We start from the raw sequence: 15,379 nt of genomic DNA, 5'->3' as shown, positions 1-15,379 counted from the left end.
TCCTCTGAGCCTGCAGTGACTACTGAGAAGTGCTTATGATGGTAGTCCCTTGGAGGATGCAGCTGGGGGTGTACCCCTGGGCTCCTAGTTTAATCCCTGTAACCCCTACCTGATTTCATTTGGGCCTCTTGCCACACTGTTGACCTCATATGGGCACTGCAGGAGCCTGGCTACCAGAGGAAGCCAGCAAGGTCTACTCAGGCCTCACTTTAGCAGCCGGGGCCCCCTCGGGGGTCTCTGAAGGTGGAATGGCCCATTTGCCTTGGAATAGGCTTCCCAGTTGTGGGGTGGTCTGCTTCTCTATCAACATAATCAAGATCAAGGCCAGGGAACCCAGCGTGGACAGGCAGCTCCAGACGGCTCAGCTCCTTCCCCAGCAGAGACTGCTGCCCGGGGACCCCCAGCTCCTGCAGCCCCTCTGGGTGGGCAGCTGTTTCTCCTGAGTCTTCTCCAAGCTCTTGGAAAGACAGCATATCCAGGGGCTTAGGGGCCACATAGAAGGAGAGCAGCTGCTTGCCCCTGCTCATGACGGTGAACGCAGAAGTTCGCTCACTCTCCCCTGCATGGGGGCCGTGGGCACCCACACAGCCTGGCAGGACCCCAAACCCTCAGTCAGCCCAGGTGGATCATTTGGTGACATGTGGGCCAACTACCAACTCCCTGGACTTTACCTTGGTCATTGTTTCGACCTTGCAGGGCTAGAACTTGAATGATTTGCAGACACGTGAAGACACCATGGTTTTAACTGGTCTTCTGAGAGCTGAGCCTAACCCACAGTTGCATCCTCCTTCCTGGAATGTTAGCATCAGATTCTTGCTCAATGCAGGAGTTCCACGAATTGCTTTGCTGCCGTGGATCACTCTAGGGAAATTTAATCTTGCTGCAAAAGAGGATACTTTCTCCACAGTGTATCTGTTCCTTTCCTTTCCTTTCGATTTTGCTTTTTACTGTTGTTTCACTGTTGTTCCTTAGAATTCTATCTGTCTGAACTTTATCGTAATGAAAATGCAACACATTTTAATCATTCTCCTGAATTTTCCCACTTGCAGAAGAGAGGCCATAAATGAGTGACCCCAAGCCACCATTGCAGGGTAGGGATAGCGCAAGTGTCAAACATCGGAATCAATTCTAATGACCGTGTTTCATCACTGACAGGCGTGTAAACCTCAAACCAAAGCAAACTCTGAAAGCTGAAAAATGAATCATGAAACTCAGTAGCAAATCCCACCTCCCCTGGAGGTGGTGAAGTAAAACCACATCAATGGCTTAGTATGAGATCAAGATGGTCGGTGGTTACAGGACGAGAGACCCACTTTGAGGGGGAAAAATAAAAGCTTTGACATCCTTTTAACAAGTGTTCCCATAACTGAGTGACTTTGTTCTGTCATTCTCAGCTTTCCCACAGCAAGACACAAATTTTTCCTGGATCTCATTGATCTGCCTATCCCACATCCAGAGGCTAGACAGACAGACAAATGCGTCAACTCCTCGTAATGGGAAACCACGAGCAACAACAAAATGAGAGATACTTTAACCAAAAGACTGTAGTACAAGAAAATTAGGTCAGGCAGGTAGAGACCCCACTTTCCCATCTGCTTCCTTCTCTGGAGCACCGTGAATTCCGTAGCCATACTGCTTGTGTTCGGCCTATCATCTAGGCCTTGGATGGCAGCTCAGAGGGGCTGCTGAAAGGCCCATGTTTCAACTTTGGACCAAAAGGGCCTGGGTCAACAAAGCCCAGACCTGGTGAGGAGACCTGAACCTCCCTGCAACAATGGGCTCACCTCTCTGAGCCCGTTTCTTTGTCTGTGAAATGAAGAATAAATAACTTCACTTCCCGCCAACACTAATAATCTGTGATTTGACAGCACTTGGGAGATTTCATATAAGGGAAAGGATTTGGGGATGAAAATCAATGAATCAGTGGCCCTTGGGTCTTTCAATCCCCAACTGCAGGTGAGCAATAGAGGGTTGCCAATATTCTGCAGGAATGAGCGTGCTCCAATCACAGCCAGAAAGTGGACCACAGGCACAGGCCTGCCCACCATTCCCATGGTGACGTTGGAAGGACCCCCACGTCCTGACACTGCCACCTGCTCTGTGTAGGGCACCTCCTTAAATGCTAAGGTGGAACCCAGCCTTGGTAGGGCCAGCGTCCACAGGCTGACTCCTCTGTTACCTCCATGCCCAGCCCCCACATCTCCTCTCTAGGCAGATGCCCGTGCACTCCACACATTCCACCTGCAAGCAGAGCCTCCGTTCAAGAAAACATGCCGTTCACGCAGCAGGACCAGCATGTCCAAGGCCCCAGGGTATGAGAGGGCATGATATGTCTGGAGAGAGGGAGGTGCCCTGTGGGACACAGGGAGGGGTGAGAGTGGGGGAGGTAGTGCAGGACACGAGTACAAAAGCTGTAAGATGAGGTCCAGGTAGACCCAATCGGCGCATGAGAGGCGGGGGAAGGCAAGGAGGGGACCCTGATGTTCCTGGGATGTATTCGCTCCCTATTGCTGAGAAACAAATTAGCGCAAACTCCGCCGTTTGAAACAGTCCCTGTTTATGGGCTCACAGTTCCATGGATCTGAAGTCAGGCAGGCTCAACTCGCTTTTCTGCTCAGCATCTCACAAGGCTTGAACCAAGCTGTCAGCCAGACTGGGGTCGTCTCTAAGGCTCTGGGGAAGAGTTTGCTTCCAGCTCAGCCACGTTGTTGACAGAATTCAGTTCCATGTGTCTGTAGGAATCAGGTCCCCATTCTCTTGCTAGCTGTCAGCTGAGCACCACTCTCAGTTTCTACAGGCCACCCTCAAATCTTGCTCCATGACCCCCTTCCTCTTCAAAGCCAGCAATGGTGTGTCCAATTCTTCAAACATCTGCAAAGTCTCTGGCTCCCTCTTCCCCAACCAGCCAGTCTCTACTTTTAACATATTCCTGTATTAGGTTTGGCCCATACAGACTCGGTTTTCAGGTCATCTGATCAGTAACCTTGATTACATCTGCAAGATTCCTTAATCCCACAACTGTGGGAATAACATAGGAGGCGGTGGTTGGGGGTCTGTGGTAGAATTCTGCCTTCTGGTGAGATATCAGCTGGGATATCGCTAAGATAAATAAGACAGTTTCGTCTGTCAGTCACTGGGCATCCAGGTGAGAAGCAGGTGGACGGCAGCAGGGGCAAGTCTGAGCAGCTCCCCGTAAGCCCTACTCAGAGGGAGTTGCTTGTGCTGGATCTGGATGGGAAAGGGACTCGGGGGCTTTGGGGGGTCCTTCTGAGATGTTTACTGAATTTCTAAAAACAGAAAATTGCTCATCTCCGGCAGGTTTTGTGGAATCCCATGCTCCCCAGTAGCCAACCACTCTTCCTGTGACCTTCGCTGATTTGCAGCCTGACACTGTCAGCTCAATCTCAAGGAGTCACCCATCCCTTCTTTCTGCTGCAAAGGCAGCTCTGCTGAATGAGCCTGTACTCCATGAGAGGCATAGAAACCATGCAGGCTGTCTCCTTTCCACAGCACCTTCTTCCACCCATTTTGGTTGGGTTGTATTTCCTAGGATGATGCCACTTCTAAGATGTCCATTCTAATGCATTTTCCTCCATGTGACAAAGAGCCGAGGAGGGCTCGGCCCACTCTGTTCTCCCAGAAGCACTGTTCTATTCTGAAGCTCAGAGGGGAGTCTGCGGGACAATTGTCTTATTGATTGTTATCAGGCTGTGCTTTCAGGCTTGCACAGTCATCCACCAGCCTTCTGCCTGTACCACTTGCCTGATTATGGTCTCAGGGATGGTGGCAGGTGGCCCTCATCCTCCCCAGCAAGCTAGCCAGCCCCCAGACTCTCTTCCCTTCCACCCAAGATGAACAACTTCTGGACTCTCTCAGATGCTCTGAGGGATTTAGGGAGAGTCAAGAAGATGGAAAAGGAAGCCCAGGTGAGCTCCCTCTGGCCATGGCCCAGGACACAGATGCTGGTTGGGCTGGACCCAAAGGAGTCACATGCTTTCCCCTATACCAGCAGCTCCTCTGACCAGGTGCCTTCCTGCTACCCCCAAGCCTACACCAGCATCCCTAAAAGTATGGGACTCAGGTAGGTGAAAGTAAAGAGCTGGACCCTGAGGACAGGGATGGAAGGGGCAGAAGCAGAGCATGGACAGTGCATGGAGAAACCTAGAAGAGAGAGAGCACTGCACCCTGGGCACGCTGGGATACGTGGATCCCACCCATGTTTGCACAGGCTGTGACACTCTCTTCACTGGGGAACTTCACCTCCTCATCACTGTTATCATAGCCCCAGTCATCCATCCACAGGCCCACCTCAAAGGTCAGGACTTTGGCCCCCAGGGAAAAGCATGGAACGAGCGAGGGTGTGCATGGCTCTTTGCACCAGGCCAGACCCTGGGCAGAGACTGACTTGGGCTCAGTCAGACAAGGTGTCCGCTGGACCTCTAAACAGGCTCGGGGCCTGGCAAGTGTGAGGGGATGGATCTGGGATACTAAGTGGATGGAAGGGAACTGGAGAGAGCCCCAGGCCAGGCCAGAGAGCTGGGGCCAGGCCCAGCTCCTGGGAGCACAGCAGGAGCTCCATAATGGAAGTGAAGGTGGAGGGGAAAGGGAGAAAGAAAGGGGAAGGAAGGGAAGGATGGGAGGAAAAATGGACGAGGGGGAAGAGCGGAAGTGGAGGTGGAGGCAAAAGAAAGGAAGAAGGAGAGAAGGCTGTGGGGAGGGAAGTAGAATTGGAAAGCAGTCTTTGGAAGCCACTAGCAGTACTCAGGAGGGAAGCACAAGGCCCAGCTTGGGCAGGCTTGCACTGGAGAAAAATCAAAGGGATAGAAATAAATGGTAGATGAGGAGAAGGAAAGAAGCAGAGGGTGCTTTTGATGCCAAAAGGTAATGGAACGCCAACTGTGACATCTTTTTTAGTTGGCCGGTGAGAGTCTCATAAAATTAGCAATTGGTATGGGAAGCAGTGTCCCCACACTCACCTTTCTCATTCCTGTCCTCGCCGTGTTTTCTAGGCAGGATGAATAAGAGACATGGGCTTGGGAATGCGGAGCCATGGGCTCAACCCAATGCTGTCAGGACCTTCCAGGCAGGCAAGGATCAGTGGGGAAGCCATGCCTAGCACTGTGCCTGGCACAGCACATGTGTTCAGGAAATACCAGCTGAATTAATGAGGGGATGAATGAATGAATGCTTGAACCACACAGTGGACAGCCTATATCCCACCCTTGAAGCCCAGCAGCCCAAGGCAGTGCCTGTCTTACCAGCATGAGGAGCTCACAGAGGTTTGAAAGGCCTCTGCTGCATCAGTAGGCAAGAAGCCACGCATCTTCGTGGTGCAGCCACCTGCTCCCAGTATCTAGACTCTGCCACCCTGTGTGGGTGAACTTTACTCACACACTATTAGTTGATGAAAGAAGTGAAATTATTGGGCAATTTTATTCTAGTTGATAAAGAAGGAAAGTTTGAGCTAGACCTAAAAACCAAATGTAAGTTTGCGCTAGGACAGAATTCAAAGCCGTGTGGTCATTCCAGATACCCCAAGGCTTCCAGCTGGCCCTTCACACAAACTTGGTCACTCCTCCAGCGGCGGCTCGCAGCTCGGGTGCACCACGCAGGATCACGTCTCATTTCCCCCAGTTAAATCATAAACTCTCCGTTGTGACCGTGGAAAGACAATTCCCTTTTGATGTTTTAGAGGGCGGACTCAAATGAAGAGTACAGGGGTTGGCATCTTAGAAAAGCAACTGAAAAACACAAGAATCTTGAAAAAGCAAAATTGAGTATCTGTTTACTGTGCTGAGCCTACACGCCTTGCCAACATCCTTGCTTTTCCTCTGAAAAATTCCTTTTTTATTTTTTCTCAAGTGGCTTCAAAACCAATACACAGTGTACTATTGAGGCTAATGGTTTAATAAAATATATAACACAGAGAATTAGAGCCCTTAAAAATAAAATAAATCTGAGATCATTTTGTCCTATCATCTTGCCAGGAGAGGAACAAGGAGACCTCAGCTCCCTGTGTGGACAATGCTGGGTGTGGGCAAGGAATGGCTGACTCTCCAAGCTGCTCCTGTTGTCATTCTGTATCCATTTCATCTTCATGACAGGTGCTTTGCCAGCACCAATTTTTACAGTGATAATATGCAAAACTTAAAAAAAAAATTTAAAATAAGCATGCTTTACTTTCATTTCTCTGGGGGTGGCAAAGCTTTTTAGACATGAGACACTTAAAATCCTGCAAACAGCAGTCATCTTTCTAGTTTAGTGAGGGCTGCAAGGTAAAGAAGATGCTCCAGCTGGATCTCAGGCTGGAATGTGTATTTTCACCCAGGCACTGGAGCCTGCTAAAGCAGAGACAAGCCCTGTCTCAAGGTCATGTGGATATATGTGGGCTGTAATAGCATGTTAATGAAAAGGAGATGGTAACTAAATCCAATGCAGACTGAGCCAAATACAGCTTCTTAAAAACTGTTGGGTGTGCTTATGTATGTTACAGGATATGTAAGAGGAAAAATAGGAGTTCAGAAGGAAATATTAATACACCAAAACTTGCTGATGGTCAATTACAGGTGCTTTTACTTATTTCTTTAATGGTTATGTATTTTACAATTTTCCTCCAATGAATACATATAACTTATAAACGTAGAAAGCTATCTAATGAAAATAGTCTTCTTTCCAAAATAAACCTGCTGCAAGTGCTCCAGCACCTGGAAGTTCATGACAGCAACGTGTTGGTCCTGAAACCAGATGGCTGGTCCAAAACCCACTAGTTCACTTGGAGTTCTGTGCTCTGAGACAAATGTCTTCATTAGCTTTTAAGTATTACTGTCATTAACATTCATTCAGTGATTTCCAGATGCCAGGCATTGTGCTTGTCTCTCTGGGTCACCTCAACACATATGCAGTGACAATTACCATGCATTGAGGGCTTATATATGCATGATCACTTAGGGTTGTTGGAAGTATTAAACGCAATTATGTGTTTATAAACACTGGACATTTTATTATCTGCCTTCTGGGTTAGCTCATGTTAATAGCATTAAACACCAGTTCATCAAAAAAAAAAAAAAAAGTTTAGCACAACTTTTGGGCATGGCACTGTGTTCCATCACGCATTTTTTTTTTCCCTGCAAATTCTGGAGCTCTAACAGGTGGCCTCACAACAAGTTCTAATCAAAAAACCAAGGGCTTGCAACCTCATGTTCTGCAAGGCTTGCTTGGCCAACAGGAGGGTATGCCTACCTGATCTGTACAATGTTCTGCTGAATTTACTCATTTAAGGGTCCATTTTAAAGTAATCATGTTTACTTTGTGTTTACAATAGCATGTTCTGGTCATTTTGCCGGAACACAGACTGGTAGACAGGCCCACCCCAAGACTACCTCAATAAGAAAACCTTAAGATTTCAAGCAGCAAATAGGTAAAATAGTCATGAAAATTGGGCACAAACACAACTGAACTTTTTATCTGGGCTTTTGTCCCGTTGAGCAGCAGATGTTTTTAGGAGCTGATAAATGGAAAACAGGATGCTTTCATCACAAGAAGAGTAATTCAGTACAGTTTTCCTGTTACCTCAAGAATGCTCCTGTAATTTGGAGAGAATTTTAGGAAGTGGCACTCAACAAGGTAAATCAGCCACCCCAAGGACTGAAGACAGCACACCACACCTCCTTTTCCCAGAAGGCTCAGCCTGCTTGGCAGCCTAGCTGAGAGCACAAGGGCCCCACATGTATTTCCCCTGCTGAAACAGCTAGTCAGACACAGAACCAACTCAAGCCATATTGTCTCATAAAAAAGATTGATTCGATCAGGACATTTCCCCCTCGTTCCTTCTTAAAGAAAGTCTTGGCTTAAAATATTTAATTTTTTTTTCCTATGAGTCTTTAAACGGAATTGTGAATAGCAGCAATCCTCGTAACTCTGATGTGGGCAGAGAACACTCAAAATAGTAGATAGCAGATGCCAGGCCCCCTCAGAATTGCTCATGCCTATTTATATAGATGCTGCCTTCCAATTTTTTCTCAGATCTTCCAAGTTCGATCACAGCCATGACAAAGTAATGACTCATACTTAAATGCAGTCATCAATGTCATATTTGGTATTAATACCTTTGTAGCATTGCTTTGTGTCAGAGCATCTAAGAGGAAAAAGTCCCCAAGAGCAGGAGCAGCCTGCCACCGTCCTCAGGGACCACAAAGGGCAGGGCCTGCAGAAGGCAATGCTCATTGTGCAGGAAAGCCTGCGGCCTCCGGCAAGCTGTTCCGATAAGCAGCTGTGGGAGGGAGGGGGAGGAGGGCCGAGGGAGGGGGAGGGGAGGCAGAGGTCACTGTTATCGCCTTGGAAGGCAAGACTTCAGCTGCTGCACTGATGTCTTTTCTCAAGTATGCTCCTATTTTGCAAGTTTAAAATCTTCCTAAAAGGAGAAAAGTAGGAGCCAGGCTCAAGTTGTACCCTAGCACTGGGCAGCATGCCCTCCCTCTGCCAGCGCGTAGGAGCCTGTCATTCTTGCCCGACAGGAAGACGGAACAGGTGCCATCAGTTCCACGGAGTTCCAGCAATCCTCTGAAACCCTGCACACCACCTCCCCCGACACAAAGATCCCCTACCCTCAATAAAGAGCATAAGTTTGTTTCAAAAAGTTTATTGTAAAATTCAAAGCTTCAACAGCAGCATCCTTTAGAAAACGAAGCATTGCCCGGATCCGTTTTGAAAAAGCAGCGCAATTGGCTAAGTCCTTCACGCTCCTGCAACTGTACCAAGTCCAGGGCGCCGCTCCTTCCTGCCGAGCGCAGGCTGCTGAGTCACGCCTGCCCGGCCAGTCTGTCCTTCCTGGCCCTGAGGCCAACGTCCTAGCCTAGGCCTTCCTGGGCGAGCAGCCGCTCCAGACACTTGCAGAGTCCTCAGCTCGGGCCAGCCTGGCCCTGCCGCCGCCGGGCCCCTCCTCGGGAGGCCGCGCCTCCTCACTCTCCAGGCGCCCCCCCCGCCTGCCAGTCTCCACGCCGCACTCGGGCACCCTCGGAGGGCCCCTCCACAGAGCCAGCCGCGCTCTAGGCGCCCCGGGGCGTCACCACGTCGATCAGACCAAGGTCCCCGCCGGGCTGTCACTCGGGGAGGGTGATGCTGGGCACCCAGTCGTTAACGCTGCGGCTCTCCTCGCAAAACAGGCTGAGCTTCTCCAAGGCAGGATCCTTCCAGGCGTCCTCGTTGGGGTTCTGCGGAGAGAGAGCAGGGTCAGCCTGGCTGGCCGCGGGCCGAGGCGGGAACTGCACCGGGGCGGGCACCGGACGAGGCTATACTCACCGAAATGAGGATGCAGTGCAGGTCGCCCGGCGCGCCCGCCTCCTCGCCGGCGCCCACGATAGCCGCCAGCCGCTGCACATCGCCCACGCGCACTATGTCGATGTCGTTCTCGCAGCAGAAAGCCTGGATCAGCGTAAAATGGATCTGCAGCGCGATGTCGCCCTCGTCCTCCTCATCGGCAGCCAGCACGCAGAAGGTCACATTGTCGGGGTCCCTGCGAGGGCAAGACCGGGACCAAGGTCAGAACCGGCGAGCCAAGTTCTCCCGCCGCCACCCCTCCCATCCGCCGGTCTCTTCGCCATTCATCCCCGCCCCTGTCTCCCAGCCTGGGCCGCGTCTACACTTACACGTTCAGGACTTTGGCTGACTCGTAGACGCCGGCAGTGAGGCAGCCCTGACGCTGCGCGGACAGCAGCAACTCGTGCAGCGCTTTCCCGGCACCCTGCATCCTGCGGAGGAGCCAGCCAGTGAGCGGGAGACGGCCGTGGGGCGCGGCGGAATCCCGAGCCCCGGCCACGGGGACTCACCCTTGGCTCCCCAACTCCAACCACACTCCAATCCCGGCTCGGCGCCCGCACTCCGGCTCTCCAACCCGGATCTGACGCCCGCACCCCCGGGCTCGGCTCCTATCCCGCGGATTCCCACCCTGGAGAACCCTGACGGTCGCCGACTGACCAGCCGCTTTCTCAGCGCCCTGAAACCCACCTGTCTGTGCTTTCTGGAACTGTGTCCTGGCCGCGGACTTCTTCCAGAGTCATAGTGCGATCAAACAGCAGCAAGTTATCCACAAGCGGAGAGCGCGGAGGGGACGCGGACGAACACCCTGAGACCAAGAGCTCAGGACGGCGCGCCCACCACCAGCTAGTGCGCCCGGGCTACGCTGCGCGTCCTTATATAGGCTGGTGGGTGCGGCGCCGCCAGCTGGCGCGAGGCTGCGCGCCTATTGGCCGGCACCCGCTTTCTGATGTAAATGAGACGGCGAGCCCGCGGCTCGTGCCAGAAGGCCACGTGGGGAGGGGTGCGGGGGATGACAATGCCTCAAATCTGCCGCTTTTGTTGGGGTGTTACCAGGCAGACTGGAGCCTGCAGATTTCATCTCGCCTGGCTTTTTTTTTTTTTTTTGAAGTCCTTAAAAGGAAAAAGTAAAAAAAAAAAAAAACCAATCCACAAAAACCTTGTTGCTAATATGATGCTGCAATTTGCGAAAAGCACCTTTATAGAATCAAAAGGAATTTTATTTCCATTTTTTATTGCTATCTTTCTATTTCTTTTCTTTAATTTGAAGTTTATGAGACTTTTGCATTGGAGCAGGAAATTAAGGTAAAAACAGCGCCAGTTAAAGGCTTGCAAAAGGCAGTAGGCACAGCCCCCTGCAGCTGACCACTAGCGTCCGGAGCACGCTGGTAATGCCTGCCAGGCATACTCAATGTGTACATTGAGTAGTAGCTGGAAGATCCTACCCCACCTCCCCGCCCTTGGCCGAGAGCGGCGGGGCGCCGGAGAGGGGGGCGGGCGGGGGCGAGCAGATTGCGGCCGGCGCACGCCGCTCGTTTGCATTTCTATGGAGGGCGCACAATAGCAGAGGTCTGGCGTGTGGCGGTTTGCAGTAGGGACAATCGAGGCTTTCTCTTCATAGCAACACTGTCCACCTGCCGCCGGGTGGGGTGGGCAGCCCCCGCCGCGCGTGGGGGTCGCCGGGCTGCCTGGCGCGTGGGGTCGAGGCTGAGTGCCACTCCGTGGTCCCTGAGTGCGCGCCGCCTGTACTGGCCCTGCTACATGTAATTCCCTTCCACCCGTTCCTCGCACGGGTGCCGCGCAGCCGCGCGAGTTGGGAAGAACGGAGAGCTGCTGCGCAGTCTTAGCGACTGGACGCCCTCTGGCCGGGATCCCGCGGCTGCGGCCCTTGGAGCTTGGGGAATGTAGTTTGGAATCTCTTTCCCGGGGCGCCATCTACAGGCAGGTTAAAAAGATCCTGAATCCCTTTTCTCCTCCCCACCCCCAACACACACACCCTTGCATTGGCCTGGCGCGGGGGAAGGGCGGTGGAGGAGGTCGGCCACTGAGCTGCCCGGCCGGGCCCACTGAGCCCTGTCCAAGCTGCGCATTAATAGGAACCCCAGTAAGGGCTCCAAAACGCATTCAGGTGGGGCTGCAGTTACCCTGGGGAGTAGAGGGCAAAAGGAGATTCCCATCCAGTACTGATGGAGTAAGAGCCGCTACGTCTTATGTCGTGTTGAAATATTTTAATTACTTAAATACGCATATGTAAAAAGCCTTTTTTCCGGCAATAGAATAAAAGTCTGGAAGAGATCTTGAAAGAGTTTAATAGGCTAGAGGTTGCTGCCGCTTGACCATACACGCTGGCACTTTCAGAGGATTCACCCTCTGACCGCAGCACTTTTGGTGTCTGCGCCTTCTGTTCTACGTGGAAAGGCGCGCTGGGGACACCTCAATGCTCCCCTTTTTTGGGTGAGGCCTTGGAGACTGGCCGGGACAGTGGCGGGCCGGGTGGAGTGGATGGAAACCCGGACCCTGCCGCAAGACTGGGGCAATAATGGGAAAGTAAACAACGCCGAGGCTTTCTTTGTTCCTTTCATTCAGGCTTTCTTCACGTGGGTGGTGAATGTACAAGGTACTTCTGAACTTGTTATGGGGAAGTTTTCATTCTGCGCTTACAGGCAGGCACTTCTGCCAAAGTGAGAAACTGGCGTCTTGCGCCTCCCAGCGGCTTCCAGGCAGAGGAGAGCTGCAAAAGCCCGGCCCATCCTGGATTGTAAGAATGAAGAACTTGCTCTCCTAGCATTTCTGAACTCCAAAGGTGTCTCCTAAGGACGGGGGCGTAGGGGGAAGCGGGGCCAGGAGGCATTAGGCCCCGTTTGTTCGCTAGTTTCTTTTCTTTCTTTCTTGGTGTATAAAATGATGATATGCCTTGATTGGATAAAATATGTTAATTTTAAGTGATTGGAACATAGGTATTACTCTTCTAAAACGATTAAACTTTTCTTTTCTTTTCTGAGATGGAGTCTCGCTCTGTCGCCCAGGCAGAGTGCAGTGGCCGGATCTCGGCTCACTGCCACCTCCACCTCCCGGGTTCAAGCGATTCTCCTGCCTCGACCTCCCGAGTAGCTGGGACTACAGGTGTGCCACCACGCCCGGCTAATTTTTGTATTTTTAGTAGAGACGGGGTTTCACCATGTTGGCCAGGCTGGTCTCAAACTCCTGACCTCGTCATCTACCCACCTCAGCCTCCCAAAGTGCTGGGATAACAGATATCAGCAACCTCACCCAGCCTACTATTAAACATTTTTTTTTAATGTATTAGTTACAGGTCTCCAGGAAATGCTGGAAATAAAATTTACTTAAATGCTAGCACTCCACCCCTCCAATTTATAACACTAAAATCTGCGCACATGCCAGGCCAGAGAAAACAAAGGCTAGGCCTGAAGCCTCAGCCCCTCCTCCCAGAGGAAGGCCACTACTGAATACTCCCGACTTTGGATCGGGGGTGGGTGCATTTCCAGTCCCTCCTGAGCTAGCCGGGACCAGGAGGGATGATTGACAACCCCTGGGGCTGTTCCACTCTGCTCACATTTTTAAAGTATTCAGTTTCAGGAAACTGCCTTTTTGACACATGATACAGCACCATTTTGCTTTATTAGGTCAGTCCCAATGGCCCCAAAGCCTCCATCTCAATTAGGGAAGAACCATTTTGTCTGCAGGCAAAGTTGGCCTTCCAGCAGACTCACCACCATGTGTCTTTGGTTCAGACACACGCTCAAAGCTTCTGGGCCTGGGATGCACTTGTGTTGAGGAGTGGGCAATGCCCACTAGAAGAAGTTTGAGGATCCGGAATGTCCCACTACACAGCTTTGTGGCCACAGCGCTCCCAAGGGACTTGGCCTGCTCTGTGCTTCAGGTCATAGGTGGCTGAGATGTTGTCCTGAGCTTCCTGTGACTGCACCCCTAAACCTTCCCCTAAATCTCAGTAATGCAGGTGATGGTGACTTACTTAAAGGGAAATCCTCAGAGATACTCTATTTTAAACCCTTTTTGGAAATGTTTAGAGTTGAACTGTTTTTATTAACACATTCTCTGAAATGTGCTTCTCATTCTTTCATGGCTTGACTAGGTCATTGATGGGCAGATGTCTTTCATTTGGGTACAGAAGGAAATGAGCTTTAAGTAAGCAGTACGCTTTAGGAGACATTCTTTGTTGCATTTTCACAAGTTACTTATGTGTGGAGAGTGCACAACATTGTTATTAAATAGCAGGTGTATGCCCTTATCCTACCCAAGCAATGTGCCAGAAACCACTACCATCCAGCCAGAGGCTGTGGGATGCAAGCTACTGGTTGCACATCAGCCCCGTGCAGGCTGCAGGTGGGATTTCTTTGGCCTGTGAGGTGTCTTAGGCAAAGTCAGATTCACTGCCACTTTTCAAAATTAGCCGCGTTCATATAAACATCTGGATTTCTAGCTTCTCTTGGAAAATGGGTAGATTTGGCCATGATATTCCTAGAGTCCGCTCCCCACCTTGGTAATCTTCAGCAGGGATCGGGGGCACTGGGATCCCGCATTGGGCACTGCTCTCCCATTCTTCCTGTCACCTGCAGATGTTTGCGCTTGCAATCAAGAAACTGAAGTCTGAAGCACAAAATAAAGGGGCCAAGTTCCTAAAGATGAAACCAAAAAGGTTAAGCATCATTTGTGTCTCAGCTTGTGCAGGACAATGTCCTATGTCAGCACAGGGCTCTTGGAGCACTCTAGGCTGGCCTCTTTCCAAATGGTTTCCTGTTGTCCTCACTATTCCCCCCCCCATCCACCCCCTTCTCGAGCCAGAACAAGTCTCCTCGGGGGTCCTCTGTTGGGATTTTTTTTTTTTTTTTTTTTGGTCCAAAAAAACTCTTGAATGATAGGGGGCAGCAGTAAGTCAGTGACAATACTACAATAACTCAAAAAGAAGCCAAGTTTTCATATAGGACACATAAAAACTATTACTTAAAACCCAGCAGGTGCATCTCAGATGCCTTCCAGCATCTGAAGGACACCATTGCATTGGCCCTCACCACCACCGTGTCCTCCTCCTTACTCTGGGTGAAGTGTGGATCTGCACATGGGATAGGCTTCAGATGATCACTGAGACAAGAAACAGGAAGCTGAGAAAGGAGGACACCTCCCACACACACACCTAGCAAAAGCTGGACATTTCTGGTCAGTTGTCCTTACGGAAAGACTTTCTGGAAGGAGCAGTTATTCTTGGGTAAGCACTTACATAGCATGAAAGAGGTTAACATTAGCCCAGGGAAATCCTTCAAAGTAATTGAGGGGGGAAGATACATTATTTATGCATTTGTTCCTTTCTCCAGCAACAGTAAGGAATGATTCATGGCACCTGTCAGTCCTAGGCAGTGACAGACACCAGCCCGCACTGTAGCTGAAAACCCTTGAGAAGCCACAGCTGTGCGGTCTTCCCAGCTTGACTCCACACCCAAGTCATCTGAACCTTGGTTTCCCAACCCAGGAAATAAAAATTGTGCCCTTTATTCCTCATGAACCTTATTGGGGTCTTATAAGGTTGCTCCTGGTCGCCATTCGGCCCACAGATGCGTTTAGCTTGGTGGACAGTGTCCCGAAAGACTTACAAATTCAAGTCTGACTTGTTCATTTGTGTAGGGGATGGCACACATCCTCTCTGTCACCGTCAGCATGTCCCAAAGGTCACATCAGGCCCGCTGGCATGTGTATGCCCTCTCTGGCATTTGCCTGGTCCCTGCAGGCATTTGGATTAGCAGTAACCTTTCTTTTCTAACAGAGTTCTGGAAGTGTTTACACGTAGCATGTAATAGAGTAATAGAACCACAGAACTTCCAAAGTAAAGCCTTCCTTCTTTTACATTCCAAAAGCTAAAAGGTACCTCCAAAAGGCACTCTGACATTGGAGTTTAAACTTTGTGGAGCAGGACTCAAAGCTGGGCTTAGCTGCTTGCTAACTTTGACCTTGAGCAAAGAGTTAGCAGATGATTTAAAGTGTAAGGTAAAAAGAATCCATGCTTGTTAGCCCATTAAATACCCATTAATTGAGC

At 50.6% G+C, this 15,379-nt stretch overlaps 1 protein-coding gene across 1 annotated transcript; it reads right to left on the bottom strand.

The window, feature by feature from the left end:
* Positions 1-8,622: 8,622 nt before the first annotated feature.
* GADD45G (growth arrest and DNA damage inducible gamma) lies at positions 8,623-10,169 on the bottom strand. The gene is made up of 4 exons (XM_010355910.2): positions 10,003-10,169; positions 9,645-9,746; positions 9,298-9,511; positions 8,623-9,209 (listed from the first exon to the last, which is right to left on the bottom strand). Exons 1-4 carry the CDS (start codon positions 10,053-10,055, stop codon positions 9,099-9,101), a joined length of 480 nt encoding a protein of 159 aa, XP_010354212.1. The 5' UTR covers positions 10,056-10,169; the 3' UTR covers positions 8,623-9,098.
* Positions 10,170-15,379: the final 5,210 nt, after the last annotated feature.

The sequence above is a fragment of the Rhinopithecus roxellana genome, chromosome 16 (genome assembly GCF_007565055.1).
Source record: "Rhinopithecus roxellana isolate Shanxi Qingling chromosome 16, ASM756505v1, whole genome shotgun sequence".
In the NCBI taxonomy this organism is placed as follows: Eukaryota; Metazoa; Chordata; class Mammalia; order Primates; family Cercopithecidae; genus Rhinopithecus; species Rhinopithecus roxellana.
The sequence above is the reverse complement of the archived record's forward strand: the minus strand, read 5'-3'. Positions and strand labels throughout refer to the sequence as shown.

Excerpts from the sequence above, each read along its gene's own strand:
- GADD45G (XM_010355910.2), bottom strand. The coding sequence starts at position 10,055 with ATGACTCTGGAAGAAGTCCGCGGCCAGGACACAGTTCCAGAAAGCACA. Across the intron at positions 9,747-10,002 it reads GTTCCAGAAAGCACAGACAG|GATGCAGGGTGCCGGGAAAG; the intron begins GTGGGTTTCAGG and ends GCTCCTCCGCAG. Across the intron at positions 9,210-9,297 it reads TGCACTGCATCCTCATTTCG|AACCCCAACGAGGACGCCTG; the intron begins GTGAGTATAGCC and ends CTCTCTCCGCAG.